A 27,352-nucleotide genomic window follows, 5' to 3' on the forward strand; every position below is an offset into this window, starting at 1 on the left:
GACACTGAAGGCAGCAAATATTTCTGCTCTGCTCTTCCTGACCTCTCTGAGATGCTGCCTGCTGTTGCCTGTAAGTCTGTGGAGCCTTTCCCTAATTCCCTCACCCTTCCCTAATTGCCTCACCCTTCCCTAATTCCCTCACCTTTCCCTGTCAGTCCCATGCACTTTTTATCTTGCCATTGGTATCTGACACCTGCAGCTTCCACTTCCCTTTCCTGACATGTTCCTCACAGTAAGGTCGCTGCTGTTAAACTCTTAACCAGGCTGGGGTTTTGATTGCTGTTCCTGCTGGCTGTAGGTCAAAATATGACTTTGGGAGTAGTACAACAGCTGCCTGTGAAGTGCCAGCTGCTGAGACTAGGAGTGTCCTTGTTCAACAAGTCCTCCCCTCCCCACTTAAGCTGCTGTTTGCTTTAATGTCTGGTGAAATGGAATTTCTCAAAGCACTTGAGATTTTATACCTCTGGATGATGCTGATTGCTGTTCATGTGAGCTAATCAAACAGATCACATGTCCACAGGGTGGATTTCTAAGGTATTGACTTCTTTGCCCACACCTCCTGTTTCACTTGGAATTTGGTGAGTCTGAGTCCTGGTCAGGATGCCGTGGTGCCTGCAAGCGTGTGCATCATGCTGGTGATGTCACCTGTTTGCTCTGGGCTTGCCGAGCTGTCTCTGTCTTGTGACCACAGAGAGTGAGTAAGGAGTGTGGCATGTGCAGAGAACCTAAGGACCTGTTTCTGTGAGCCTTCCTATCAGAACCTGTCAGCTTTTATCATGACTGGCAGCTCTGCACCATGTCCAGCAGGATGCAAAAATAGACTTGAGGGTGGAAATGCCACTGGAGTTGGGTTTGTGCCTTTTCCTTCTTCCTATCAGAGATGGAAAGTCAGCGTTGCCAGGAGGGGCTAGGAGCTGTTTGCTCCAAGTGCCCTACTTCAGGAGACTTTCTAGGTCATTGTATCTGGCAGCTGTGTCCCAAGAGGGGCAAAGCCTTTGCCTCTCCCCTTGGTGTGCTCTAAAGTCTTCCCCCTGCAAATCTACACATGTGGGGAGGAAGAGGGCAGAGGGCACCGAGTGCCTTTCCTGCCTACCTGCATGGGCTTTGCAGCTGGGGAGCACTTTGGCTAACAGCAGTGATAGCAAGAGTGGAACATGCCTGGCCACCTGGGAAGCTGGGGATTGACACAGTGACCCAGCATAGGTCTGTGGAGCTGGCAGCCAGGAGGTGTGTATTTCTAAGCACATCAAGTCTCTTGAGGCCCTCCTACATGATGGAGAAATGATGAAGGCTGCAAGCCTGTTTTGTTTGCCCTTGCTGTTAACTCTCAGCCACCTGTGAGCTGTGGCCATCACCTTCATGTGAACAGCAGGGGAAGGACCAGAGTCTCTCCCCTTCCCTCCTCCTACCAAAGCTTTTGAAAAGTGCTACCTCCAAACTGACCTTCCTTTATTGCAGTAGTTGCTGGAGGTCAAGGTCTAGGAGACGTTTGCAGGTGTGCAGGAAGTGTGGGCAGCATTTCACTTGGTAGTGCTGGCTCTGAAGGCGGAAGACTCTGAACTAGGGCTGTAAACCCACTGCTGTAAATACTGGAGGGTGGGAACGGAAATGTATTTTTCCTCCAGTTGCTGTGGGATGAGAAGGTCCCCAGCAGGGTGCATTCTGTGTCAGAATCCCCCTCCTTTCTGCACACAGGGTTTGACCTGTGTTTGCCCACGTTGGTTGCCAGTGAGGCCGGAGCGGCAGGGAAGGGTGCGATTGCCATGTGGCAATCGGTGTGCTCTCTGGTAAGGGGTTTGTGTGTGGCTAGAGGTGATCTTAACCAGAGGTGCAGCCAATTTCCAAATGAAAACATGTCCAAAGCTCAGTGTCTGAAATGTAGCATTGCTAGATGCTTTAGACCATGCACTCTCACACAAACGCCATGTGAGATTGATGAGCGAGTGGAGTTTGAAGCGGGAGCAGCTCAAGTGTGGTTGACCTTGTAAAGTGGCTGAAGATCATGGCCAGCAGTAAGACCTTTGTTTACCAGGGCAGAAGGTGAATTACCCTTATTCAGGAAGTAAATTATGTTCTTGCATGGAGTTTTTGCACACTTCAGCTGCGGTATTTCTAGAGAAGAGCCTTGGGTACACAATTCTGTGGAATTCCAGGGCAATAGCCCTTTTGTTCACACACCTCCCAGGAGCTGGCTGCAACAAGTCTTCCCTGCACCTTACCCCCCTCACAGGCAAACACGACCCTCATTTTCCAGCATCTTGTTGATCAGATTTTCCTTGAGCAGGGCTGTGCTATAAGCAGCAGAAGCACATGCCTGCTCAGCAGCAAGGCTCATAAGGTTGCTCATGAAGACTGAAGTCAGTATTGGTGAATTAATGGTGGGAAGCAGGTGAAAAATCTGTTGCACAAAGAAGCACCCAGAGTATTATATTCTAAAGTAAATAATGCCTTGTATACCTTCACAAGGAACAAAGGCAAATGAAATGATGGTTGCACTTGACCCTTAAAGCACAGTTTGATTGATTAGATAAGGAACTAAAAGCCTGAGAAATGTCTCTGTTACTGACCAGGAGCCACTGAAATATGGAAGGTTTGTACAGTATCTCAGTCAGGGCATGTATCAAAATAACTTGAAGGAGACTCTGTTTGCCCAGGTGATAAGTAGGAGCAGTGGATGTGATAAATGAGATCAGTTGATTGCTCTGCCGAGTTTGGTATGCTTCAGATTTCCACATTTGATTCAGTGCCTTGTGTTGGTCCTTCAGGGACCTTAAATGCTGATCAGACTGCAAGGGGGTCAGAAAAGCTCTTAATTTCACAGAAGTGTTACACAGAACGGTGTGTTCTTCAAGGAGGAGATCTTGGTGACTCAGTACCCCAGCAGAGTGGAGCTGTCTGTGACCTTGGATGTCACAGGAAAAATATGAAATGCTTGTGCCTTTTTACTCAGTGCTGGTGTGGCTGCACCTCAAATACTGGGTTCAGGTTTGGGCTCCATCACTACAGGAAGGGCACTGAGGTGCTGGACCATGTCCAAAGGGCAGTGAAGGTGGTAAAGGGTCTAAAGAGCAAATCTTTTGATGAGCAGATCCCCTTATGAGGGAACTGGGGTAGTTCAGCATGGAGAAAAGGAGGCTCAGGGGACATGTTCTCTCCCTCTGCAACTACCCTAAAGGAGATTGTAGCGAGGTGAGGGGTGGTCTCTTCTCTCAAGTAATGAGCAAGAGGAAATGGCCTCAAGTTGTGCCAGGGGAGGTTTAGGTTGGACACAAGGTAAAAATCTTCACTGAAAGGGTTGTTGAGCCCTGGGAGAGGCTGCGGAGGAAAGTGGTGGAGTCACCATCCCTGGAGGGATTTAAAAGCTGTGTGGATGCAGGGACATGGTTTAGTGGTGACCTGGCAGTGAAGGGCAAGGAAGCTGGTGAGGGATCTAGAGAACAAGACTTGAGGAGCAGCTGAGGAGCTGCAGTTGTTCAACCTGGAAAAAAAGTTGGGGGGACCTTACTGCTGTCTTACAGCTACCTGGAAGACAATTGTAGCAAGAGCGGGGCTGGTCTCTTCTTCCAAATGGGGCAGGTTTGGCTTGTCCTATCACTTTTCACGTTGTGCCAGAGGAGCTTTAGGTTGGGCATTAGGAAAAATTGAAAGGCTTGTCAGGCCCTGGAACAGGCTGCCCAGGGAGGTGGTGGAGTCACCACCCCTGGAGGGATTTAAAAGCTGTGTAGATGTGGTGCTGAGGGACACGGTTTAGTCGTGACCTGGCAGAGCTGGGTTAATGGTTGGACCTGATGATCTTGAAGATCTCCTCCAAGCAAAACAATTCTATGATTGTATGATTTTATTTCCTTCAAGGTTTGAGGAAGAGCAGCTGTGAGTGGCTGTGCTAATTGCCAAGGCTTCCTAGGCAGCTCCCTGGGCTACTGTGTGTCTGGGGAGCGCCCGGGTGGGGCCTCCTACTCTCCTTTTGCTGGGGCAAGATGATGCACAGCCTGCCTAGTCCTGCATGAATCCTGCCTGCCACAGAGGCTGCCCTGCACAGGGACAAAGCCATGTCAGTAAGCGGAGGAGGGAAGGGTTAGAGAGGAGTGGTAGTGAGTGGGAGGTGGCTGATGGTACCACTGCTTTTTGGAAGAGGCACATAGGTTTCGAACCCTCCAGCCTTGCTTGCCTCAGAGGTCATGAGGAGTTGCAGTTTCATGCCAGATGTTGGAGTCAGGGCTGGGGCTTGGCTGCACGAGCAGCTTACCTCCTTCCCTGACACAGATGGAGCCTCTCTGCTTTTGGAGAGATAAGAGTCAAACAGCTCTGCTTGGCACCGTGACCTGCTGTGTGTGTGCATGTCTGAATGCCAGCCAGGGCTCCACACCTAATTGCTTTCAGAAAGTGAGGGCATTGCTGAGCAGTGTCCAGGGAAGAAGAGGCATTACAAATTCCACATCTCCAGCTGCCAAGCAGCTGTTTCCTCATCCAGAGAGGAGGTATTTTGAGTGACTGTTCCTCTTCAGGACACTCCTGAGTTAGCAGCTTCCTAAGAGACCCTGTTAGGCATGGAGCTACTCCCACCAAGGAGGAGCATCTCCTGATGCTATGAGGACTAATGACCTGCATGCTGCAAAGAGAAGTGAGCAGGAGAGTGCTGGCTTGGTTGTTTTTCAGACAGACAAACATCCCTGCCCCCAGTCCCTGCCGCCATACCAAGGAGTCCACCACACAGTGCAGCCACACGTCCGGGGGTGGGCCAGAGCCTTTGCACCCATCATGTTTTGGTCTGCTCCCATACGGCACCGTGCGGGACCAGCTTCTTCCTGCAAACCCTCCTAGTCTAGGAAGGTTCTCCCTTCCTGCTACACAGCAATATCAGTCAGGCTGCTGGGGATGTGACATGCCACCTTCTGACCTGTAGTCTGGAGTCTGTGTACATCTCTGTGTGTATAGACACCCACACCCACACAGGCAGGTGGGAGAAGCTGTAACACCACCCCAGCACAAAGAAATATTACTTGAAGACACTGGCATGCAAGTTTCTGTTTTCTCATTCTGACATGTGCAACCAAACACATATCCTGTAAGTGGGAAGGGCTTCTGTCAGCATTTGCCTTGTTCTCTGAGGCTGTTTTTCATATATGGATAAACTATTTTATCCCTAACCCAATATTTGCCCTATTGATTTCCCTGCCCTTACCATTTATTTGTTGCAGTCCTCTCTGGCTTGATTTTTTCCTTGTAGCTTTTCAGATTGTTTGCTCTAGGTGTAGGCTGTGGATGTGTGTCCACACTGCAATCAGTCAGTGTGGTCATACATGCACAGTCGAAGCTACTTCATGGGTGAGTGGCAACAGGGTGGGTACAGCGGTGGACTAGCTGCACCCACTCTGGTTTGGAACCTTTCCAAGCATACACTGCTAGAGGGGTCCTCCTGCACCTCTCAGGTCTCTGGATGAGGTGGGACAAAGATGTGAGGAGCACGTTAGCAGGCTAGAACCATTCAGGGTGGGAAAGAGAAGGTTATGGTTTTAATGGGTTGAGAAGACTGTAGGGTGCAGGGAGGAAATGCGTTGGAATAGTTGTTGACTGTGTGCCACAAGGATGGGGGCTGCAAGGGAACTAGCAAGCTTGAAAGCCAGAGGAACTCCATCCTCCTCCAGCATGTCACACAGACAAGGAGCTCCTGCCCACAGAACAGGTTGAGGCTGGCAGGTTCCCTGGCTTCAGAACACAGCAATTTTATTGAAAGAGCCAGCAAAACCCAGCTGCTGTCTGGAAGAAGTGACACGAGAGAGGTCTTTATTTGCACAAACCTCTGGGAAGAAGTGTTTTGCAGAGAAGCAGAAGTGCCTTATCCTGAGTCATGTTAGTTCGTGATGGTTTCAGCACTGGAGTAGACTTCTGGTGTTTGCAGTGGCAAATTGAGGGCCAAGCAGCTGCAGTGCTGAAATCCCAGGTTCAGCCTTCACGTGTGGTTGCTCTTTGTATCTGGACTGACTTTGCAGTTTTGCTGCTTGCATCTCAGCCAGGGAAGGGGAAAAGAGATCTTGAAAAAATAACACAAAAGATTTCTAAGGTCAAGCTTGGCTTGCTGTTAAAGCAGCTCTGGATCTCTACAAGGTGACCTGGCCTGCAACCTCTGTTCCTCGTGATGACCGCAGGACCTCCCCTTCAGGGCAGGGAAAGTGCTACCCAAGAGCGTTTTGCCTGAGCAGCTGCGAGCCTCCACTTGGTGTCTGTGTAGTTATGGTCTTTGTTTTATCATGGAATCATAGAATGGTCTGGATTAGAAGGGATCTCCAAAGGTTATCTGTCTTTTGCCTTCTCCAGAACAGGCTCCCTGCTGGTGCTGGGCTTGGCAGAGTGATAGCATTTTTGTTCCTTCTGGGGGCAAATGCCCAAGGCTAGTCACTTGTGTCCTTAACTTTAGGTCCAAAACTCCTCTTTAGAAGTTCATGGAAAAGGAAACAGTGGAATTTCCATAATAATTCTGTTTGCACTAATCACTCCTCTGGTATTTGCCTGTGGGAAACCTCTTACCAGGTAGCTGGGGCCAGATGACTTAGAATCAGTTAAGACCTGGGCTTGGCCATCTTGCATCAACCCTTGACGTCCAATTGTCTGCCACAAGTTAGCTCATGTGAGGTTAGGGGAGACTCTGCCTGCTGGGAGCATGGGTTGCCCTCAAGCCATAGCTGACAGGCCACTGTCATGGCCCATGGCTGGTGTGCATGAGTGAGAAGTGCTGGGATCAACGCCCCTTTCAGAGGAGCAGCAGCACCAGCCTGTCAGGATCATGACGTGGATGAGATGGGTCTTGCTAATCGGAAATTCCTGATGGGTGAGGTGCAAGCTTAATGAAATGGTGAATGGAAGACCAATGTAGCAGCTTCAAGAAGGTCCAGCTCAAAAGAGGTGGACCAGATAGTATGTCAATCACGCTACCTTGTTTGCTCAGGTTGGAAAGACCTCAGAGGTTATTTCCTCCAACCTCCCCACCATGGGCAGGGACACCTCTCAACTAGACTCAGCTGCTCAAGGCCGCATCCATCCTGGCCTTCAACACCCCCAGGGAGGAGGCAGCCACAGCCTCCCTGGGCAGCCTATCCCAATCTCACCACCCTCCTAGTGAAGAACTTCTTCCTAAGCTCCAGTCTAACCCTTGGCTGCTCTCCATCTCTGCAGGAGTGCTTTCTTTTTATCTCCCCAAGACTTCTCATGGCTGTTCCCTAGGGTGTGATCCAGGAAGGACTCAACATGGATTAGACAGTACACACGGGAACCATCCTGCTGTGGTCAGTGGAAGACACCTCCATGCTGGTGCCCCTCAGGACCCCAGCATGGGCTTATAACCTGTGGTGCTTTGGATCTGTGTTTTGAATGTTACTCTGACTGGGCATAGAAAATAAAAGCACTAAACAGAAGCAACTTTTGAAGCCTGAGGTCGTTGTGACAACTGTACCTTGCTGTTGGAAATGGCAAACTCCATAACCAGACACAATGTTGTGAGGGAATAAAAATGTCAAGCCAAGGACTGGGTTACACTCTGTGGCCTTCCTACTTGGCACTGGTCCCCGTGGCATTCTCTGAGAGTGTCATTTTTGATAGCAAAATAAACAAAACTCGAGCCAAAGGGCAAGCTTGTAAATAGGGGAGCAGCTTTGGGGGAATTCTGATTTTATTTGTTTGCCTTTTCTTACCTTCTGATACCAGCTAACAAGGTGACTTAGCTTGCAGCAGGTTGGTGCAGATAAGGTTGATAGCCTCTGGTGTCTGATTTTGCAAGCTGGGAAGCGAGTCTCTGAGGTTATTGGTAATCAGCTGGAGATTTCCTCTTCTGCTTCTGTTCATTAGAAGGGGATGCTTCTGTGAAGTGCCTAACTGCTGGAACTGTTTGGGGGGAAAAACACCAAAGGGCTGACTGTTTTCATAGCTTCTCCAAGGAGGAAACAGAAAAGCCACACTGCTGAACCACAGCCAGCCACTCTGACCAGCGAAGACAAAAGGAGCTTTGCCTGTAGGAGGGACAGAGCTCACCTGGTGACAACACGAAACAAGCTGAAACTATTCCTGCAGCTAAACTGGAAACATCTTTTCTCAGATCCTGCCAAGAGCTGCCTCAGAGGGTATTTACAGTTCAGCAGCCTTTCCTGGCAGGGCAAGCTTGTACGAGCCAGGGGAGGGAGCTCGTGGAGGAGCATTGTACCATATGCCAACTTCAATATCTTTGAGTTGAGATCCTACCAGTGCATGCAGAAGGAGGCAGGACCAATAGCTGCCCCAAGTAAAGGAGAACTGAAAGCTATCACAAACCCAAAATTGCTGTAGACAGTGAAAGGTCATCCATCTTCCAAGATGGAGTAGGTTCATGGCAGGGCAGAACTCACACCCACTGAACTTCTGCAATCTTTCCTTGAACTCTGAAGTTCAAAGTGAGGGTCAGGTCATACATGCTGTTGAAATCAGCCTTTTGCAAAACCCTATGGAACTGGAAGTGTGACTGTCCCTGGTGAATACGTGTCCTGTCACCACCGCTGACCCTCCAGCACACACCTAGGAACGTTCCTTCAGAAGCAGAGTGTTACCAACATAAGCCTGTTCCTGTTTGCAACATTCTGTAGTTTTTGCTGTAGCACTCCTGTGTCAGCACCATGCTGCTTCCAAACAAGCAGGGACTTACTTATTTGTATAAAACATTGAGAGTGGAGCAGAAAACTGCTGCCAGTGAGTTCAGGTGAAGTGGATTCTCTCTTGCTGCAATTAAGTGGCAGATCTGAAGAAGGAAACTTGGGAGTGTTGATTGATGAGAAGCTCACCATGAGCCAACAGTTTGTATCTTGGGCTGCATCAGGAGGAGTGTGGCCAGCAGGGCAAGAGAGGGGATTCTGCCCCTTTGCTCTGCTGAGACCACACCTCAACTACTGCCTCCAGTTCTGGTGTCCCCAGCATAAGGAGGACACAGAGCTGTTGGAGTGAGGCCCGAGGAGGCCACAAAGATGATCCAAGAGTTGGAGCCCCTCTGTTATGAGGATAGGCTGAGGGAGCTGGGGGTGTTCAGTCTGGGGAATACTCCAGGGAGACCTTAGAGCTTCCTTCCAATACCTGAAGGGATCCTACAGGGAGGGCTGCAGAGGGACTTCTCATGAGGGTGTCTAGAGACAGGACAAGGGGGAATGGTTTGAAGCTGAGGGAGAGCAGGGTTAGACTGGAGCTTAGGAAGAAGGTTTTCAGTACAAGGGTGGTGAGACTCTGGGACAGGCTGCCCAGGGAGGTTGTGGCTGCCTCCTCCCTGGGGGTGTTGAAGGCCAGGTTGGATGAGGCCTTGAGCAGCTGAGTCTAGTTGAGAGGTGTCCCTGGTCATGGTGGGGAGGTTGGAGGAGATGGCCTCTGAGGTCCCTTCCAACCTGAGCCATCCATCAGATGTGCTGCAATGTTGTGCTGACACTCCAGGTGTACTTCACTTCATCCCATGCTGTTCCTGTGCAGAAATGTCTTTCACCATCCAGGAGGACATCAACACAGGGTGACAGCAGCTCCATAAGGCGACCTGGGGCTGTCCTGGGTTTTTCCCAGTAGTGAAGTATGTAATTGCCAGCACATTGTCTGGTGCTGAATGGTGAGTGATGCTCTGTCACTGGTGGTTCAGATGTTCGTGCAGAGGTCCTGCAAGGTGATGGATGTGTCCTGAACCTCCGGTGCCCTGCGCTGCGGTCGTCATGCTCTCGAGTAAGGACAGCCAGCGTACATCTGCCAGCGAGCAGGGACATGCTCAGAGGGTGGGATCTGCTCATTCAGCACCTCATTCACTCCAGTTTCAGCAGCAGATGAGACAGTCCTCCTAAAGTAAATACCTGCTGACCTGAATTGATGGAGGGAAGTCGGTGTCTTTGAAGGCTTCCACCCAGAGAGCTTGTTGGGGAACATCCTGATTTAGCTGTGCATTTAGCTGGCAGGCTGAACCTTGCTGGCCCCTGGGCTGCTGCCATGAAGGGAGGAATTGGAGGAGCTGAGACCAGTTCCATGCTTCTTCAGCTTTGGGTATTTGAGGACATGTTTTTATCTCTTTCTGGCCACTGTGGCCATGTCACTGTTGTCCTGTGTCCCAGCAGCGCCCCCTCTCTGTGGGGTTGACTCATCTGTCCATCTTGGGTCACCCTGAAGACCAGGGTGGCAGTGGGGCACATGGAGTCCAGCCACCTCCCGAGCAGAGACCTTTGGTACAGCTCTTGAGCAAAGATCAGCTGTCAAACAGCTCCTGACCCACCGTGTTTCTTGCTCCTGTTGGGCATGGCCTGTTTCTCCTCTTCCCCACTCAGTGTTCCCGCTGGGTGATGTCCCTTGGCATCTGCCTGACCCCACAGGGAGGGGGCCAGGGCCAGGATCCTTGGACTTTCCAACCCTCACATATAAATGCTGAATTAGCCTACAGCTTCGGGTGCTTCTGTCCCCACCATGGTGACAAAACCCTCCTTAACTTCACAGAAAGTTAGAGCAGTCCTAATGGGGAGCTCTGCCTCCTAAAGGCTGTGTGTTTGCAGGCTGCCTGGAGTTACAGTCCATGTGAACTGGACAGTAGGGCATGGGTACACTCTGGTTACTCACCTAGCTCATGGTTTTGCTGTTTATCAGTGAAGGGTCTGTCCACTTGTCATCTGATGATGCAAATCCACCTTCCCTGTGAGTCGGGGTTTAAGTTTCGCTGTTTTTCAGGCTCTGACTATGTGCAGAGGGAGTTGTAGTCATTTTCTTTTTTTCATGGGAACTTCCTTTCTCTTAAACACCACCCCTTGGCAGGGATCTGCTGACCTCAGAGCCAGCCACTGATAAAAAGGGCAGCCTGTCTTCCTTCTACACACTCAGAAGAAAGTGGCAGAGCCTTGGAAGCTGCTGGCATCGCAGGCACCTCGGGTCAAAACAGCGACAAGAGCCATGAGCAGCTCCACTGGTGAGTTTTTAATGCTCTATCCAACAGCCTGTGGTAGATGTGCAGTTTGGCAGGGCTCACTGCAGGGTGCCTGGCAGCTCCAGTGCAGGCAGGGGCTTTCCTCACCCCTCTGTGTGCCGTGGGTGACACCTTAGGGAAAGGTTTCAGTGCCACTGCTGCTCTACTGGAGATAATGGGGAAGAAATGCAGCTTTTCTGAACTTCCTGTGTGTCAGAGTGAAAGGAGTTTCTTTCTTTTAAACTACTTAATCATGTAGATAATTGCTTTTTAGTGATGCCTGGTACCATCTGACAAAACTTTCAGGACAACTGAAAAGGAGATATATTTGGGCCTGAGCTCTGTTCCATGGGTGTCCTGCATGCCCTCTTGTCAGAAAATCCTGCACCTACCTAGAAAGGTGCCTGTGTCACTTGGGTAGCAGCTGCTGAACCACAACCACTGGCTGTGCTTCTGGGGCCAGCCCAGCCCCAGGATCTCCAAACCCCTGCATTTTGGGGGGCAGCTGTGCATGTAGGGGACACAGTCTCAAGCTGTGCCAGGGGAGGTTTAGACTCAATGTGAGGAGAAAGTTCTTCACCGAGCGAGTCGTTCGTCATTGGAATGTGCTGCCCAGGGAGGTGGTGGAGTCACCGTCCCTGGAGGTGTTCAAGGGGAGATTGGACGTGGCACTTGGTGCCATAGTCTAGTCATGAGGTCTTTTGGGACAGGTTGGACTTGATGATCCTTGGGGTCTCTTCCAACCTTAGTTATACTGTGATACTGTGATACTGTAGGCTGAGTGGAGCCTGCAGCAGAGCTGGGAGCAGGGCTCCACAGCCATCAGGAGGGGAAGGGTACCCTGACCGCTGCTCTGAGCCCCTCCATTTCTGAATGTGGATGAGCTGAATTTTTCCAGGAAGTCCTGGACAGCAGCATCTTTGGGAGGGAATCTCCTGTCCTTGGGATGGGTTCTCACCTCTCTAGGGTGTGGGAGAATCATTGCCTGGAGGTTGGGCAAGGATGGGAACATCTAAGTCTTGCTCTCATGCAGACCTCCCTCTGGAGCAGCCTTATTGCCACTGAAGCCAAGCATGCTATAAACACTCTGCTCCACAGTAGTATTTTTCTTAACCCCATCACCTCATGCTCATGGGGAAAAGGTCTCAGATCCTTACCAGTGCAAAGCTGCCACCTTCTCGGTTTTGTTCTGGGTGACCTTTGTGCTCTTGAAGCTCAGAACATCTGCCCAGGCAGGTGGTAATGTGATGGAGCTAGGGGTTTAGTGTGGGAAGAACTCTACAAGTGCTAAGTCATGCAACTAGGAGATAAAATTAAAACCCCTGCCTTGAAAAGGGTGAAAAACCAATTCTGACAGCTTTATGGGTTGGGGTTTGCTTCCTGGCAGCCACTCCATGGCATTTCTTGGCACGGAACATGGCACTGGCCAGGGTGTCAGGGGTGTGTCTGCACAGGAGTTAGGGGCACTGTTGTGGGGGAGAGGGCTTGGGCACCACACTCTGCACTGCCAGGGCTTATTTCAAGGCTGCAGCCTTTCTGCATGCTCAACATCAGTGATGTCCAGAAACAGAGAATGGAAATGCAGTCCTTAAGTTAGGAATGCCAGACCTGATTCCCCAGAGCCCTTTCCCACAGCCCTCCCAGGTATTCAGCTCCCTCACCTCCCTCCTGAAGCCTTCTTCTATCTCCAGAACTGTTTTCTGGTAGCTTCTCAGCCTGGCACCAGGGTTTCTGTTAAGAAACAAGGATGAGCAGCTGTGGTGGCTGGAGAGTTGTTAAGGCTGAGGAAGAAGCACTTCCCCCTCATCTTCTTCAGAAGAGTTAAGCAATTTCAGCTCAGATTTTTTGACACACACACACACCCACGCCCTGCTCTGCAAATCTTCAGCCTGAGGTTAGCATCTGACAGGCAGCAAGCAGACAAAGCCCACATGAAAATGCAGTCTGCTAGTGAAAGGTGGTGGCCAATTCCAGGTCTGTTACCTGCTGTGCCACTGATAAGCATTAGGTAATTAAGATCAATATGGTTTATATAGTTGCTAAGAAGCAGTGCATGGAGGCAGGAATCTGCTGGGGTTCATGGTGGTCAGCTCAGGTTACTGGAGGCTGCAGTTGTTGCCCAGCACAGGCAGCAGTAGGAAGCATGTCACTGATTGCAGCCTGCCCCAAGTCCAGCCCTGCCTTTGGCATCTCTCATGCCGCGGCAGCTGCCAGCAGATTGCAGCCTCTGCAGGGTCAGGAATGGCCTTTGTTGATACTCAGGTTAGCAGGGTTGCCTGGTACCGTGTGAAGCTGTCAGGAAGTTTGGTGGATTAATCCCTTCAGCCATTATGCCTTTGACATGCTCTTTTCTGAGTTCTCCTGTGCTGTTTCAAGTCGTGGGACTCTCCCATAGCTCCATCTGAATCACTCCTGAGCCAGGTGCTTTGGAGGCATTGTTACTCCCTGCCGTTCACACGGCATTGGAGTGGAAGGATGTTAAACGGGCAGGTACAGGACAGGCTAGGCACTGCCTAAGCATCGCAGCTCAGCCACATTCCTGCACGCTGTGGCTTTCCCTGTCGCTCTGGGGCAGCCTGCCCGAGCCTGACGCTGGGACCCTCCCGACCCCCGTCTGCACTGAAAGCTGAAGGCTTTGCTCGAGCACACCAAGGGGTTGTGCCTCTCCGAGCTCTGCTCCGGCGCTGCAGCCCCCTGCCGTGAGTCTCTGGGCGGGGAGGCGCTGAGGCGCTTCCTAGCCCTGTTCAGAGATGCGGGAGGGCAGACCAGGGGGCAGTGTTGTAAATGCTGTGTCTGACAAACCCAGCTGCTGTGTTGGGAACGAGTGGGAGTGAGGCACTTGGCAGGGGCTCCTGCTGGAGCCTAAAACCGTAAAAACTATATTAATTAATTATATTTATTGTATTACACAATACCATACTTGATAGTGCTCTGCCCCTCACATCTAGTACCCTCCTCAGACCAGCAGCATCTCTGCAGCACAGCTGGCTCCTAGCTCCAGACCTTCCTATGCTCAATTAGGTTGTAGGAGAAAACAAGCCCTTGGAAACAACCTTGCAGAGGTAGACAGCTTGAGTAAAAGGCTGACTAATGACTGTAGTGAGATTGTTTGGGACCAGTTTTAGGGGGGGAGGGAGGAGAATACAAAGAATCAGCTTCAGTGTCTTGAAAGAGGTTAATGGTTTGACTCTATCATCTTAAAGGACTTTTCCAACCTCAACATTCTGTCATTCTGTGGTTTCCCAGGGCACTGGCATCCCAGAAGGGGAGTCAAGTTTCAACAGAGGTGGTTTACTCCCAGCTTGACTGTGTGCACTACATCCTGTAAGGAGCAATTAAAGCTGCTCTTGGATAATCTTGTCTTTGGCATGGCACAGAAGTGCAGCAAACAGGAGTTACTATCACAACCTTGGCTTTGCCAGGGTGCCACCAGCAGAGCGGCAAAGCAGATGTGGACAATGGGCCCTGTCCACAGGGCTGCTGCAGTGGTCAGCACCTTTTGGGGGGGTCCCAGGCAAGAGAGTCCATGACAGCTGCCAGCCTCTGTAACTCATCCCAGCAATATGACTCACCCTAGAGCTCTGTATGCATGCACTAGTTATATTGTGTTGTATCACATCGTATTCTATTACTAGAATTACAGAATCGTTTCGGTTGGAAAAGACCTTTAAGATCATGGAGCCCAACTGTTAACCCAGCACAGCCAAGCCTCCACTAAACCATACCCTGAGTGCCACATCTACATGCATTTTAAAGTCCCCTCTTGGGATGGTGACTCCACCACTTCCCTGGGCAGCCTGTTCCAGTGCTTAGTTATTCTGTATGGTTGACTCACCTGGAGGTATCTAAAAGATACATAAATGTGGTGCTAAGGGACATGGTTTAGAACCAGAGTAGGGTTAGATAATGGTTGGACTTGATGATCTTAAACTGAACCAGTTCTGTTCTGTTCTAAATATTTTATATGTTTCTTAGCTTTAAAATGTTTTTATATTGCATTTTATTACTCTAATATATAATGCAGTGTGACACAGTGCTGCACTTTATGCTTCACATGTGGTGCTGGATCACTGGAGAGCTGGGTGTTGTAATGCCTGCCAGAGCCCCATGAAGAAAACTGCACAGAGCAATTTATAACCAAGCTCTCTCCTTTTCTCCCTTTATTTCTCCCTTTCTGCCGATGGCTTTCCAGAGACCGACCTGAAGGTCACTGGGATTGACTTTCTCAAGAGCAAGAACTGTCCCCAGCACCACACAGATGCCTACAACATCAAGAACCTGGTGGTGCGGCGTGGGATGCCCTTCGAGCTCCAGATCAGCTTCAGCAGGGAGCTGAAGCACTCTGACAAGCTGGCACTGCGCTTTGGCATCGGTAAGTGGCAGGCAGGCAAAGCAGGAGAGTCCTGGCAGCCTGTTCCTGCTGCGGGGCACTGTGTGGTCATTGCAGACCCATGCAACCCTCCTGCATCTCGGTTGTGTTTGTTTCCAGGTGAAAAGCCAATGAAGAACAGGGGGACCCTGATGTCACTGAACCCAAAGAGGGAGCCAGATCTCAGCGGCTGGAAAATCTCCATTGCCAAGAAAAGTGGCAAAGAGGTAGAGCCCGTGGCAGCACTCCCACATGGATGGCACTAATGCCAAGCCCACCAGGAGCTACAGAGCAAATCCTCATCTCCCTGTCCTGCTTTTCCTTTGCTCTATAATTCTGGAGGGCAGCACCCACCTTTCCCTCCCCCCCTGCAGACCCACACGGCCACCAGCATCAGCACTGGTGCTGGTTGTGTGGCATAGTGTGTGTCCCATGGCTGTGCTGGCAGGTCCATCATGCCATTTCTCCTTGTCACCTCCCCAGTGCCTGCTGTCTGTCACCAGCTCACCCAGTGCCCCAGTGGGAAAGTACACCCTGAATGTGAAAACCGGGACTAACATTTACAAGCCTGAGAACAGTGAGGTGTACCTGCTGTTCAACCCTTGGTGTGAAGGTGAGTGGGCCTGCAGCCAGGGCTGACCATTTCTGCTGCCAAGGATTGTCCCTAAAGAAGCTCTTCCTCACATTCTTCCTCTCTTTCCCACATACCTTTGCTTTTTCCCCCTAAAGCACTGCAAGAACCATCCTTGCAAAGCCAGCGGGAAGCTGGGCAATAGCGATGAGCCAGCTCCTCGCTGGGGAGCCCCCAGTGCCAGGTTAAGGGACATCTTCTGTCCCTTCTCTTTGCACCTCTCTGCCAGCCCTCTCTGGGCCAGCACAAAGGTTAACTAGGAGGACTGGGTTAGCTTAACATCCAGATTAAAAGAAGTGTTGTTGGTTGGCATCAGTCCCCCAGTTTGCTCTGCTGGCTACCTAATCCACTCAAGTGTTTGTGCAGAAAGAAGCTTTCTGCTCAAGTCAGCAGCAGCCATGTATCAGCAGACCTGCAGGAGTAAAGTAAAGCTTATTCTTAAAGGAAATCCTTCCACAACAGGGTAAAAAACATGATGAGTGCTGCATGGTCATAATTTGGTGGGAGTGTTGCTGACTACCAGCTCCCCAGGTTAGCTTTCCAAGGAACACTTTGGATAATTTCCCATGTGTGTGCATGCCACCTAACACCTGAGGGGGGTTTTGCTCCAGGTGATGCTGTCTTCCTGAATGATGATGCCAAGAGGAAGGAATATGTGCTCAATGACACAGGCACCATCTACGTTGGCTCTGCAAACAGCATCTACAGCAGACCCTGGAACTTTGGGCAGGTAAAGCACAGCTGCCATGCTGGTGGCACTGCCCTCCTGTGCTCTTTCTCGCTCCTTTCAGGGCTCTACACAGAGTGGCTCCGAGCACTGGGATAATCCTACCAGCTTCTCTGGGAGGCCTTACCTGCTTAGAGCCATCTGCTTGCTGAAGGGTTTTCCCCAGCTGCAGCTAGAGAGTGGGGTTTAGTGGCACAGTTTATAGCCAGATCATGAGGCTCTTGGCAAAGGATGTGGAAATTGGGAATGGACCATTTCTGGTTAGAAAAAAATCCCATTAGGGCTCTCTTCTGCTCCCATGCAACACAGCAGCTGTCGTGAGCCATGGGGAGGGCTGGTAGGGAAAGAAAAATCCAATCCTTTACCTGTTGCATCATGAGTAGGGAAAAAATAGGGGAAAGCCACTGGCAGGGACTGCCATTGTTTGAATGATGCCTTCAGTTGGGTGCAGGATACAATCAGCCCACACTTTCAGGAAGGGTGTTCCTCCAGGCTGCCTCTGAGATAACTCCAGCAGAGTGGAATGGATTGGGTGGATGCCAGAGCAGGGTCATTCGCACCTTGTAGGAGGCACACAGGCACCCAAGGGGAGCATCCTTCACCCTGTCCAGACAGACTTTGTCACCAAAGAAATGCTGGAATCTGTTTGGTTTTCCTTTCTGTTTTGCTTTAGTCTGTGATTTCAAGCTGCAGGATACAGGTAGTCCAGCCAAGGTGCTCATGCTGATGCCTCCTCCATGCCGGGGCCAAAGGGCACTGTCCTTAGGGCTGGTCCTAGCCTAATATTTATTCTGCTGTTAAGCGATGAGAATTGCCATTGAAATTCCGTCAAGCTTCCTTGGGTCGGATGTTTGAGACCTCTGTGAACTGGAGCTGAGGGAGCTTTATCAGCAGCTGCTAATTAGGAATCCTTTGCTGCAATAATCTGCCTTTCTCTGCCTCTTTTTTCCCCAGGGTTCATTTTGTACCTACGTCAAGGGCCCCATTAAATTTTCATTACTCTTGTGAGTAAGTCGCAGGGCTGCAGGGAGATGACGTGGATGGCTTGGGATTATTCACAGGAGTAAAGATTGCTGGGTCAGGTGCCAGCTGGGTCAGGTGCCAACTGTGTGCAAGGCACACGAGATGGGCTTTTGGCTTCAAAGGTGGGGGCTTGTTTCAGCCTTTCTTTGGAGACAGCAGCCTTGGGAAGTCTCACAGGCTTGAAAATTCAATGTCATAAAGGAGGTGTGGAAGTTAGGACCAGTCAGACAAGTTCCTTCAAGTGCTGAAGCAGACTTTGTACTGATTGAGCACATTTTGGTTTGGAGCGGCACGTAGAAATATCTCCACTTTCTCTCGCAGTTTGAGGAGTCCATCTTGGATGCCTGCATGTATCTGCTGGACAAAAGTGAACTCAAGCTGGCCAAGAGGAGGGATCCTGTGGTTGTGTCCAGAGTCATGTCTGCTTTGGTATGCCTCTCTTGGAGAAGGGCTTTGCCTCTCCAGCTCTCACTTTTCCTTCAAACGTGTTCAACTTTCACTGTGGCCTTGAACACCATTGCAAGGTGGATCCAAAATGGTTTCCTTCAGAAACCACAAGGAAAGAGCCAGGGTAGAGGAAGGAGGCAAGTGAGATACAGCATCTCCTCACCTCCAAAGCTTGCATCTGTCCTGGTGGTTGACCTTCCTCAGTACCTGCACTGGCAGGGCCAGCACCAGGGGGGTGTTTCAGGGGGTCAGCTGTCCTCTGTGGTGGTACTGTTCTTGGAGCCCTGTGGTCTAAGACACAGGAGGCAGAGTGCATTTTGGCTGCCCTGAGCAGTAGTGCCACCTCCCTCTAGATATCAAGGTGGAAGGTTTCAAACTAGGAGAGCTTCCAGCCAGCACCAGCAGCCTTGCTGGGTGCCCTTGGAGGAGCCACAGGGTGGGCAGAGAGCCCAGAGTTTCATTCAGCCTCATGCCTGTGGTTTTCTCCTTCACACACGTGTGTGGCACAGGTGAATGCCAACGATGACAACGGAGTGCTGCTGGGGAACTGGTCAGGGGATTACAGCAAGGGCACCTCCCCCATGGACTGGATCGGCAGCGTCGCCATCCTGCAGCAGTTTTACAAAAACAAGAAGCCAGTCTTCTATGGGCAGTGCTGGGTCTTTGCAGGAGTCCTCACCACCGGTAAGCAGCGGGCTGCCTCCCTTCTCTCATACCCTGAGCGCTGTGTCACTGAGCTTTGAGTGCCAGAGGGAGTGGGCTCTGCTGGGTAAGGAGAGGCTCGGGGAGCTGGGACTGCTCAGCCTGGAGCAGAAAAAGGCCTCCTGGGGTCTTAGCCATGTGGGGATGCAGGGAGCAGAATTGTAGAACTGTTGAGGTTGGAAGACACCTTTGAGATCATCAAGTCCAGACACTCACCTTGAGCTCACAGTCCCACCATGGCTGCTAAGCCACTGCCACTAAACCATGTCCCTCAGGCAGCCTTTTCTCAGTGGTGCCCAGCAGCAGGCCCAGAGGTGATGAGGATAGCCTGAAACACAGGAGGTTCTGTCTGAACCTGCTCAGAAAGCTCTTTTCACTGTGAGGGTGATGGAGCCCTGGCACAGGTTGCCCAGAGAGGTTGTGGAGTCTCCGTCCTTGGAGATGGTCAAACACCATCTGGACAGTGCCCTGGGCAAGCTGCTTGGAGGCCCCTGGGTGAGCAGAGAGTCAGATGAGCTGATGCCCAGAGGTGCCCAGCACCATGAGTGATGTTGTGCCCCTGTGATTGTCCTGTGTGTGCTGCAGTCATGCGCTGCCTGGGCATCCCCTCGCGCTGCGTGACCAACTTCAACTCCGCGCACGACACCGACGACAACCTGCGGGTGGACGTCTACCTGAACGAGTACGGCGAGAAGATGAACTCCATGTCCTTCGACTCCGTCTGGTACTGCCACAGGGGGATGATGCCTCCCACCCACCCCGTGCCACCCCACACTGCCACCGTGCCCAGCCCCAGCCAGTCCTTTGAGCATTGCCCTGCTGCTTTGGGTTTGCAGCCTGGGAGAGGGAGGGAGAGAGGGAATGGCTGCGAGAGAGAGGGAACGGCTGGGAGAGAGAGAGGGGGAACACCTGGGAGAGAGAGGGAATGCCTGGGCTTTCACAGGGTTCCACACAAGTCCCTGCCCTTTCCTAAGGATTCAGGGAGGAGATCCCAACTCTTCTGGCTGTCGCAGCTCACTCCTTTTCTTTCCAACCACATGCACGCAGGAACTTCCATGTGTGGAACGACGTCTGGATGAAGCGGACAGACCTGCCAGCAGGGTTTGATGGCTGGCAGGCCATCGATGCCACCCCTCAGGAGCAGAGTCAAGGTAGGATCTCCCTAGAAAGGCTCTTCCACAGCTCCTGAGGGAGACAGGGCCTTTTCCTGTGAGAGCCATGGCCCCCAGCCAGCAAAGCACATAGCCCTCCGTGCACATCTTCATACACCTGGGCTGTGGCATCCTCTGGCTGGGGTCTCACTCCTGCCAACTCAGCCCAGGACAGGAGGAAGAACATTTCTTGTCAGGCAGAAAATCAGCTTTGTAGGATGCTTTGGAGACATGGATGTTATTTCAGAGCTCATTTCTCTTTCCCCCACTCTCTAATGTCTTTGGTGGTGGTGAAGGCTCAAAGCAGTGTGTAGTAAGAACTGTCTCCAGTGAAGATGCTTTCTGTAGAGCTTTCCTGAGGAGCTCCTGAGTCCATTTATTGGTACCCAAGAGGAGTTACTGTCCAAACCCTCCCTGCAGAGATGTGGTGAATTTGGAGGCAGGAAAGGAAAGGTTAATCCTCAAGGCTGTGCAGGACTTGGGGCATTGCCAGGAGACCAGACAGAGGTGGCTGGACTCAGCTGACTTCATCACTGAGCCATGACTTCCAAATCTTAAAATGTTTTAAGTGAGGGGAAGCACATCAAACTCTTACCAGACATGGGGCATCTAGGATGTTTGAAGGACTGGAGCACTGCCCTATCAGGAGAGGCTGAGGGCCCTGGGGCTGTTTAGTCTGGAAAAGACTACAGGCTACAGGCTGGGGTCAGAGTGGCTGGAGAGCGGCCAGGCAGTACCTGGGGGTACTGGTCGATGGTAGGCTGAACATGAGCCTTCAGTGTGCCCAGGTGGCCAAGAGGGCCAGTGGCATCCTGGCCTGCATCAGGAATAGTGTGGCCAGCAGGAGCAGGGAGGTCATTCTGCCCCTGTACACTGCACTGGTTAGGCCACACCTCGAGTACTGTGTCCAGTTCTGGGCCCCTCAGTTTAGGAAGGAGGTTGACTTGCTGGAGCGTGTCCAGAGAAGGGCAACAAAGATGGGGAGGGATACAAGCCCTCTGAGGAGAGGCTGAGGGAGCTGGGGTTGCTTAGCCTGGAGAAGAGGAGGCTCAGGGCAGACCTTATTGCCATCTACAACTACCTGAAGGGAGGTTGTAGACAGGTGGAGGTTGGTCTCTTCTCCCAGGCAACCAGCACCAGAACAAGAGGACACAGTCTCAAGCTGTGCCAGGGAGGTTTAAGCTGGAGGTTAGGAAGAAATTCTACACGGAGAGAGTGATTGCCCATTGCAATGGGCTGCCTGGGGAGGTGGTGGAGTCACCATCATTGGAGGTGTTTAGGAGGAGACTTGATAGGTGCTTGGTTGCATGGTTTAGTGGATTAGGTGGTGGTGGATGATAGGTTGGATGCGATGATCTTGAAGGTCTCTTCCAACCTGGTCTATTCTATTCTAAGAGAAGACTCTGAGGGGATTTAATAACTATTTATCAATATCTGAGGGCTGGGAGTCAAGAGGGAGGGGACAGGCTCTGCTCAGTTGCACCCTGGGATAGGACAAGGGGCAATGGATATAAACTACAGCAGAGGAGGTTCCACCTCAGCATAAGGAGGAACTTCTTCACTGTGAGGGTCACAGAGCACTGGAACAGGCTGCCCAGAGAGGTTGTGGAGTCTCCTTGTCTGGAGACTGTCAAGACCCATCTGGATGTGTTCCTGTGTGACCTGTGCTAGATTCTATGGTCCTGCTCTGGTAGGATGGTTGGACTCGATGATCTCTGAAGGTTCCTTCCAACCTCTAACATCCTGTGATGCTATGATCTCAGGAAGCCCGAGCAGCTATGGGGTAAATGGAGGTGCTTCAGGAGCTCCTCTCTGAGTTGGAGGGGTGCTTACTATGTGAGGTCAGCTGTAGTGGCCACAGATTCCTGCTTGGGTGGGTCTGAGGGTGGAACAAAGGCTCTGCTCCCATTTGGTGCAGCCCAGGCTGCTGTCTGTGCCCTGCAGGCATTTTCCAGTGCGGGCCATGCCCGGTGCAGGCTGTGCGAGAGGGCAGCGTGTACCTGCCCTTCGATGGCACCTTCGTGTACGCCGAGGTGAACGCGGACCAGGTCTACTGGCTGGTCAGGGAGGTCAACGGCCGCCAGAAGATCACCAGGCTCAGCAGCGAGACGCGCGCCATCGGCGTCAACATAAGCACCAAGGCCGTGGGGCAGGACAAGCGTGAGGACATCACCTCCGAGTACAAGTTCCCTGAAGGTGACTGCCCCCAGCCTCTGCAGTACTGCCCACACAAGACACCTCTGGCTTGTGTGGGTGACCCCACGGCGCCTTCTCCCTGGAATGAAACCGCAGGGTGGATGCAGCAGTAAACCCCTTACAAGGCCTGCAGGGGGGAGAGTGGGGGGACAGGGACAGCGCTGCTGCTGGGCATCTTCATGCCCGCAGTGACACCTGCAGGCTGCTCTTCAGGGGCCAACCTGCAGGCAGAGAAGGAACTGGGCTGAGTGACCAACCCAGAGCTCAGACTCACAGTTGCTTCTTTCTTCTTTTTATCTTTCCATTCCTCAGACCATAGTTGGGGAAAACCCCACCACTCACATTCCCTCCTTACAGTTCTTAGAACCTCACAGCTACATTGTGCTAGACTGTTAAACCCTTCCCAGTGAGGGATGGGAAAAGTTTGGGATGAAAAATGAAAGAGCATCCATCTTCTAAAAGTGTCTCTTCCAGTCCAAAATGCTACTGTCGGATCCAGTGATAGTGTAAACCAAGAGGATCTCCTGAGGTGGAGGTGTCCTGACATCCTCTCTGCTCAGCAGCAGAAGCATAACTAAAGGGCAGGTAGCTGCTGGTGAGGAGACTGAGCCATAGCTGTTACCTACCTTTTGTCTCTGTCCAGGCTCTCAGGAGGAAAGGGAGTCCATGCGGAAAGCTGCCTCCTTCATCCGCCCGGCCATGCTGAACCCTCGCGCACACTACGCTGCTGGGCAGGTTGTGCCCATGTCAGCCAACTCCGAGCTGCTGCAGGATACTGTCTCCAAAACTGGGCTGCAGATCGAGATCACCAACGTAGAACCTTTGTATCCTGGCAGCCCCCTGGAGCTGGCCATCACCGTGAAGATCGCTGCTCCTGGCACCTGGGCCATCAACCTTGTTGGCTCCTGCCAGCTGCAGTCCTACACTGGGAAAATTGAGGGCAACCTTGGATATGTCAAGGAAACCATCCAGCTGGAAGGGAAATCTGGTAGGCATGGGAAGCTTGCTGTGTTCTGGGGGCTGTTTTCATCTGAGCTGGTTCATAACAGCTCTGCTCTAGCTCAGTGCATGGCTGCACAAGGAGCAGCGATTGCCTGCCTGCTCCCTGTCTCTCTGGCTGCTACAGTTGGGTGTCACAGTTACAGCCTGGGATCCCACCAAAGCACAAAGGTCCTGGCCCTGCTGTAGCTTCAGTGAGCTGGTTAGAAATCCATCAGGACCTGCTGTAACATCAGAGGTGCCACTGCAGGCTTCAGCTGCTGGCAGATTTCAGCCTCTTGTGTTCTGGTGCTTGCTGTTGGTCAGCTGAGGGGATGCTGGGAAGTGTTAGCTTCTGAGCTCTTCCACAAGTACATTTCAGCCTCATGACTGCCTGCCTGATCCCAAGAGCTGCTTGCTGTTTGTTGCCTGTCTTGGAGCAACCTGGGCTGCATTTCTGGTCCCCAGCAATGTGACTGAAATGTGCTAAACAAGAGACCAACGAGTGATGATGAATTAACAGCTCTTGGCTCATTACAAGCCTGAGTCACCCTCCCCAAACAAATAATCTTTGCTGGTGGCTCTTGCTGAGTGGGTTTGTACACCTACTGTGACTGTCAAAATGCAGCAGGGGAGGACACAAAGGTAGCTGCATCCATTTACAGACAGGGACAGGCTGGGTTTGTGATTTCCAGAAGTCAGGAACCCTTGCAGCTAAAGCAGTGTTCATGCTCCACCAGTTCTCACTCTGGGGCTTTTCAAGGTTTGTCCAGGCAATTAAGGAGAAAATGTGAAATGAAAGGAACTCCACTGATTTTATAGCAAGCCTCAGAGAAACCCCAGGGGACAGAGGCTTCAATGTACCCAACCAGGGCAGTGGGGGACAAGGGCTGCCAAACAGCTGGAAGTGAGGCCAAGCCAGAGCTTGGTGTGGTGGGGAAGTCATAGAATGGTTTTGGTTGGAAGAGACCTTCAAGGTCAAGTCCAAGCATTAACCCAGTACTGCAAAGGCAGCACTAAACCTCAGCAGCACATCTACATGGCCTTTAAATCCCTCCAGGGCTGGGGCCTCCACCACTGCCCCAGGCAGCCTGTTCCACGCCTCCACAACCCTTCTAGAGAAGACATTTTCCCTGACATCCAACCTAAATGTTCTCTGGTGCAACTTGAGGCTGGTTCCTCTTTTGTCCTAGCAGGATGGTGTGGGCACAGCCACCCTTCCTATGGGCCCTGTGTGTCAGCTACCGCCCAGCCAGCAGGGCCTGCCCCTTCCAGGGCTCCTGGGTCTAGCTGAAAGCAGAATGGTCTCCACAAGTATGTCTCATCCCCGACTCTGGGACAGCAGCACCCAGAGCTGCCTTTGTCACCCATTTGCTGGGCATGTGATGAGCTGTGTTTGTGCTCTGTGTCCTGCAGAGAAGCAGATCCCTCTGAAGATCATGCCTGACACCTACATGAGCACACTGGCTGCCGTGGAAGATGAAGTGCTGGTCCACGTCACGGCCATTGCCGAAGTGCAGGGCGTGGATGACAAACTCACCAAGGAGGTGACAAAGAGATTCGACTACCCACCCATCACCATCCAGGTGAGGCAGCTGTCAGACTGGCCCCTCAGGCAGGAGGGTTAAAGCCCTTCCCACAGCAACATGGGGTGCTGATAGTGCTCGCAGGAGGCTGTCCAAAGCAGCTGCCTCCTGGGGTGCTCAGTCCTTGGGCATTTTCTTTGGCTACTCTGCTTCCACTTGGAGGTGGAAAGGAGCCAGGAAATGAAGATTTTTATGGGGTTTTTTCCCCCATCTAAGATGGGCAGGTAGAGGCTGCTGGAGGCATGGGGGATGGAATCTGGCAGGTTGCAGGGGTTCCTCTCACATCCCACAGCTGTACCTCTTGAAGGATGAACCTGTTAAGGAAGCAGAGGGAAGAGCTGGGAACACAGCCAGCAGGGCAGCAGAGCACTCAGGGTTGCAGGAGGGTGAAAAGGATGTGAGGAGGAGGCCTCTCCCCACCCTGCTGGGGAGGAGCAAACCCACAGCAGCTCCAGCACCTTTATTACCCCTCTGATCCCCAGTGTTGAGGTTTGTTTCACTCTTTCTTCCCCTGCCAGATGCCAGAAAGAGCCAAACTGAACGAGGACTTCACCTGTGCCTTCATCTTCAAGAACAAGCTGAACGTGGCCCTGGACAACTGCAAGCTAATGGTGGAGGGCTTAGGCCTGTTCAAGATGACAACATTTGATCAGGGGTAAGGAGATGACATCAGCATGAAGTGAGCATGGCTTTAGTTGCTTATTTCCCAGGAAGGAGCCATGGGGGGTATTTGGAGTAACAGGGCCCTGTGCAAGCTGTGTTTGAAACCATGCCACACCTGGGTGCAGCCCACAGGGAGGAAGGCCCCATGCAGAGGCTGCCATGCTCAGCAGGTGCTGTCCCTGTGCTCCTGGCTGCTGCCAGGCTCTGCTGGGACAGCCTAAGCAGGGGCCTTCCTCCAGGCATGAATTCATAGAACCACAAAATCAGTTAGATTGAAAAAGACCTTTAAGGCCATTAAGTCCAACTCTTGACCGAGTACTGCCAGGCCTACCACTGACTCATGGCCCTCAGCACCACATCTACAGAGCTTTTAGATCCTTCCAGGCTTGGGGACTCCAGGCGCTGGTCAGCCTGGGGGAAGAAATTTTTCCTAATACACAACCTAAATCTCCCCTGGTGCAACTTGAGGCCATTTGCCCTTATCCTCTTGCTTGTTACTTGGGAGAAGAGTCCAACCCCCACCTCACTACCACCTTTCAGGAGCTGCCTTTCCCAGACTAAACAGCCCCAGTTCCCTCAGCTGCTTCTCACCAGCCCTGTTCTCCAGACCCTTCACCAGCTTTGGTGCCCTTCTTTGGGCAAGCTCCAGCACCTCAATGTCCTTCCTGTAGTGCATGGCCAAAAACTGAACCCAGTCTTTGAGGTGTGACCTCATAAATGCTTTAGTGTTTCAGCAGGAGGGGGGAAATCTGTAGAAGGTCCTCAGGATCCCCAGGGCCACCGGCATGCCAAGGCCCATTTGCCGCAAGCCAGTCACAGGAGAAGGGACATGCCCACCCTGAACAGAGGCAGGGGCTCTTTCCTGGAGCAAAGTGATTTGAAAGTGGCAAGCAGGAAGCACAACTCACACTGGGACTGTTTTCCTTTCTCCTTAGGGATTTACCGCCCGGCAGGATCATGAAGTCTGAAATAATTTGCAAACCAACCAGAGTAGGAGAGAAGAAAATAGTGGCCAAGCTGAGTGCCACCCAGGTCAAAGGCATCTCGGCAGAGAAGTCCATCACCATCTTTGAGTAGCAGCAGTGCTTGGAAGGCTCTGAAAGTGCCACTTCAGGTCTGAGGCTCCTCTTTGCTCCTGGCTGGCTGGGCAGAACTCTCCAAGCAGAGCTGAGCGAAGGAAGCTGCTGGCCAGGGCCCCTCTGCGCTGATTGCAGTTAACTGAGAGTCAATAAAGATGCTTAAAATCAGCACTGGGCCTGCTGTGGCATTGCTGGGCTGGGAGGGCTCCTCTGAGGGGACAGGCTGCTGAGCAGGGCCTCCTGTGACAGGACAAGGGGTGATAGGTTCAGTCTAAAAGAGGGAGAGCCAGGCTAGATAGAAGGAAGACATTTTTTACAGTGAGGCTGGTGAAACACTGACCTGGGTTGCTCACAGAGGTGGTAGGTGCCCCAGCCCTGGAAATGTTCCAGGTCAGGTTGCATGGGGATCTGAGCAACCTGATCTAGTTGAAGATGTCCCTGCTCACTGCACGGGGGTTGGACTCGATGACCTTTAAAGGTCCATTCTAACCCAAACCATTCTATGGCAGTGCACAGCTGGAGTTCTTCCAGACAGTCCACCTCAAAGGACACAACAGCTGTGCACAGCTGGAGCCCCCTGCTGTGCTGCTCAGCCCAATACCTCCTGAGCCTGCTGGCAGCAAGGGCTTGCTCTGCCCCCCAGCATCGACGCACTGTGGCCAGCAGCAGTCAGGCAGTGGGGTCCCAGCAGCAGTATGAGGAAGGAGGAAATGGAGCCAGGCAGCAGTGCAGGGGTTGTTTATTTAAAGGCAAATCCTTGGGCACTGGGGCTGCAGATTGACCAAAGAAAGGGGTGGTTACACCTGGGTACCTGCCAGCCTGCAGAAAAGGAGATCAAAGAGGGCTTTGGCCACTCCCTGCCTTGTGTGTCAC

At 52.0% G+C, this 27,352-nt stretch overlaps 1 protein-coding gene across 1 annotated transcript; it reads left to right on the plus strand.

The window, feature by feature from the left end:
* Positions 1-47: 47 nt before the first annotated feature.
* TGM4 (transglutaminase 4) lies at positions 48-26,917 on the plus strand. Its single transcript, XM_009898398.2, has 15 exons — positions 48-70; positions 10,780-10,930; positions 15,120-15,299; positions 15,417-15,523; positions 15,780-15,909; positions 16,539-16,657; positions 17,999-18,106; positions 18,634-18,808; positions 19,412-19,550; positions 19,874-19,977; positions 21,922-22,173; positions 22,817-23,161; positions 24,568-24,737; positions 25,256-25,392; positions 26,336-26,917. Exons 2-15 carry the CDS (start codon positions 10,915-10,917, stop codon positions 26,475-26,477), a joined length of 2,124 nt encoding a protein of 707 aa, XP_009896700.1. The 5' UTR covers positions 48-70; positions 10,780-10,914; the 3' UTR covers positions 26,478-26,917.
* The last annotated feature ends 435 nt before the right edge of the window (positions 26,918-27,352 follow it).

This window comes from Dryobates pubescens, chromosome 4 (assembly GCF_014839835.1).
Source record: "Dryobates pubescens isolate bDryPub1 chromosome 4, bDryPub1.pri, whole genome shotgun sequence".
Taxonomy (NCBI): domain Eukaryota; kingdom Metazoa; phylum Chordata; class Aves; order Piciformes; family Picidae; genus Dryobates; species Dryobates pubescens.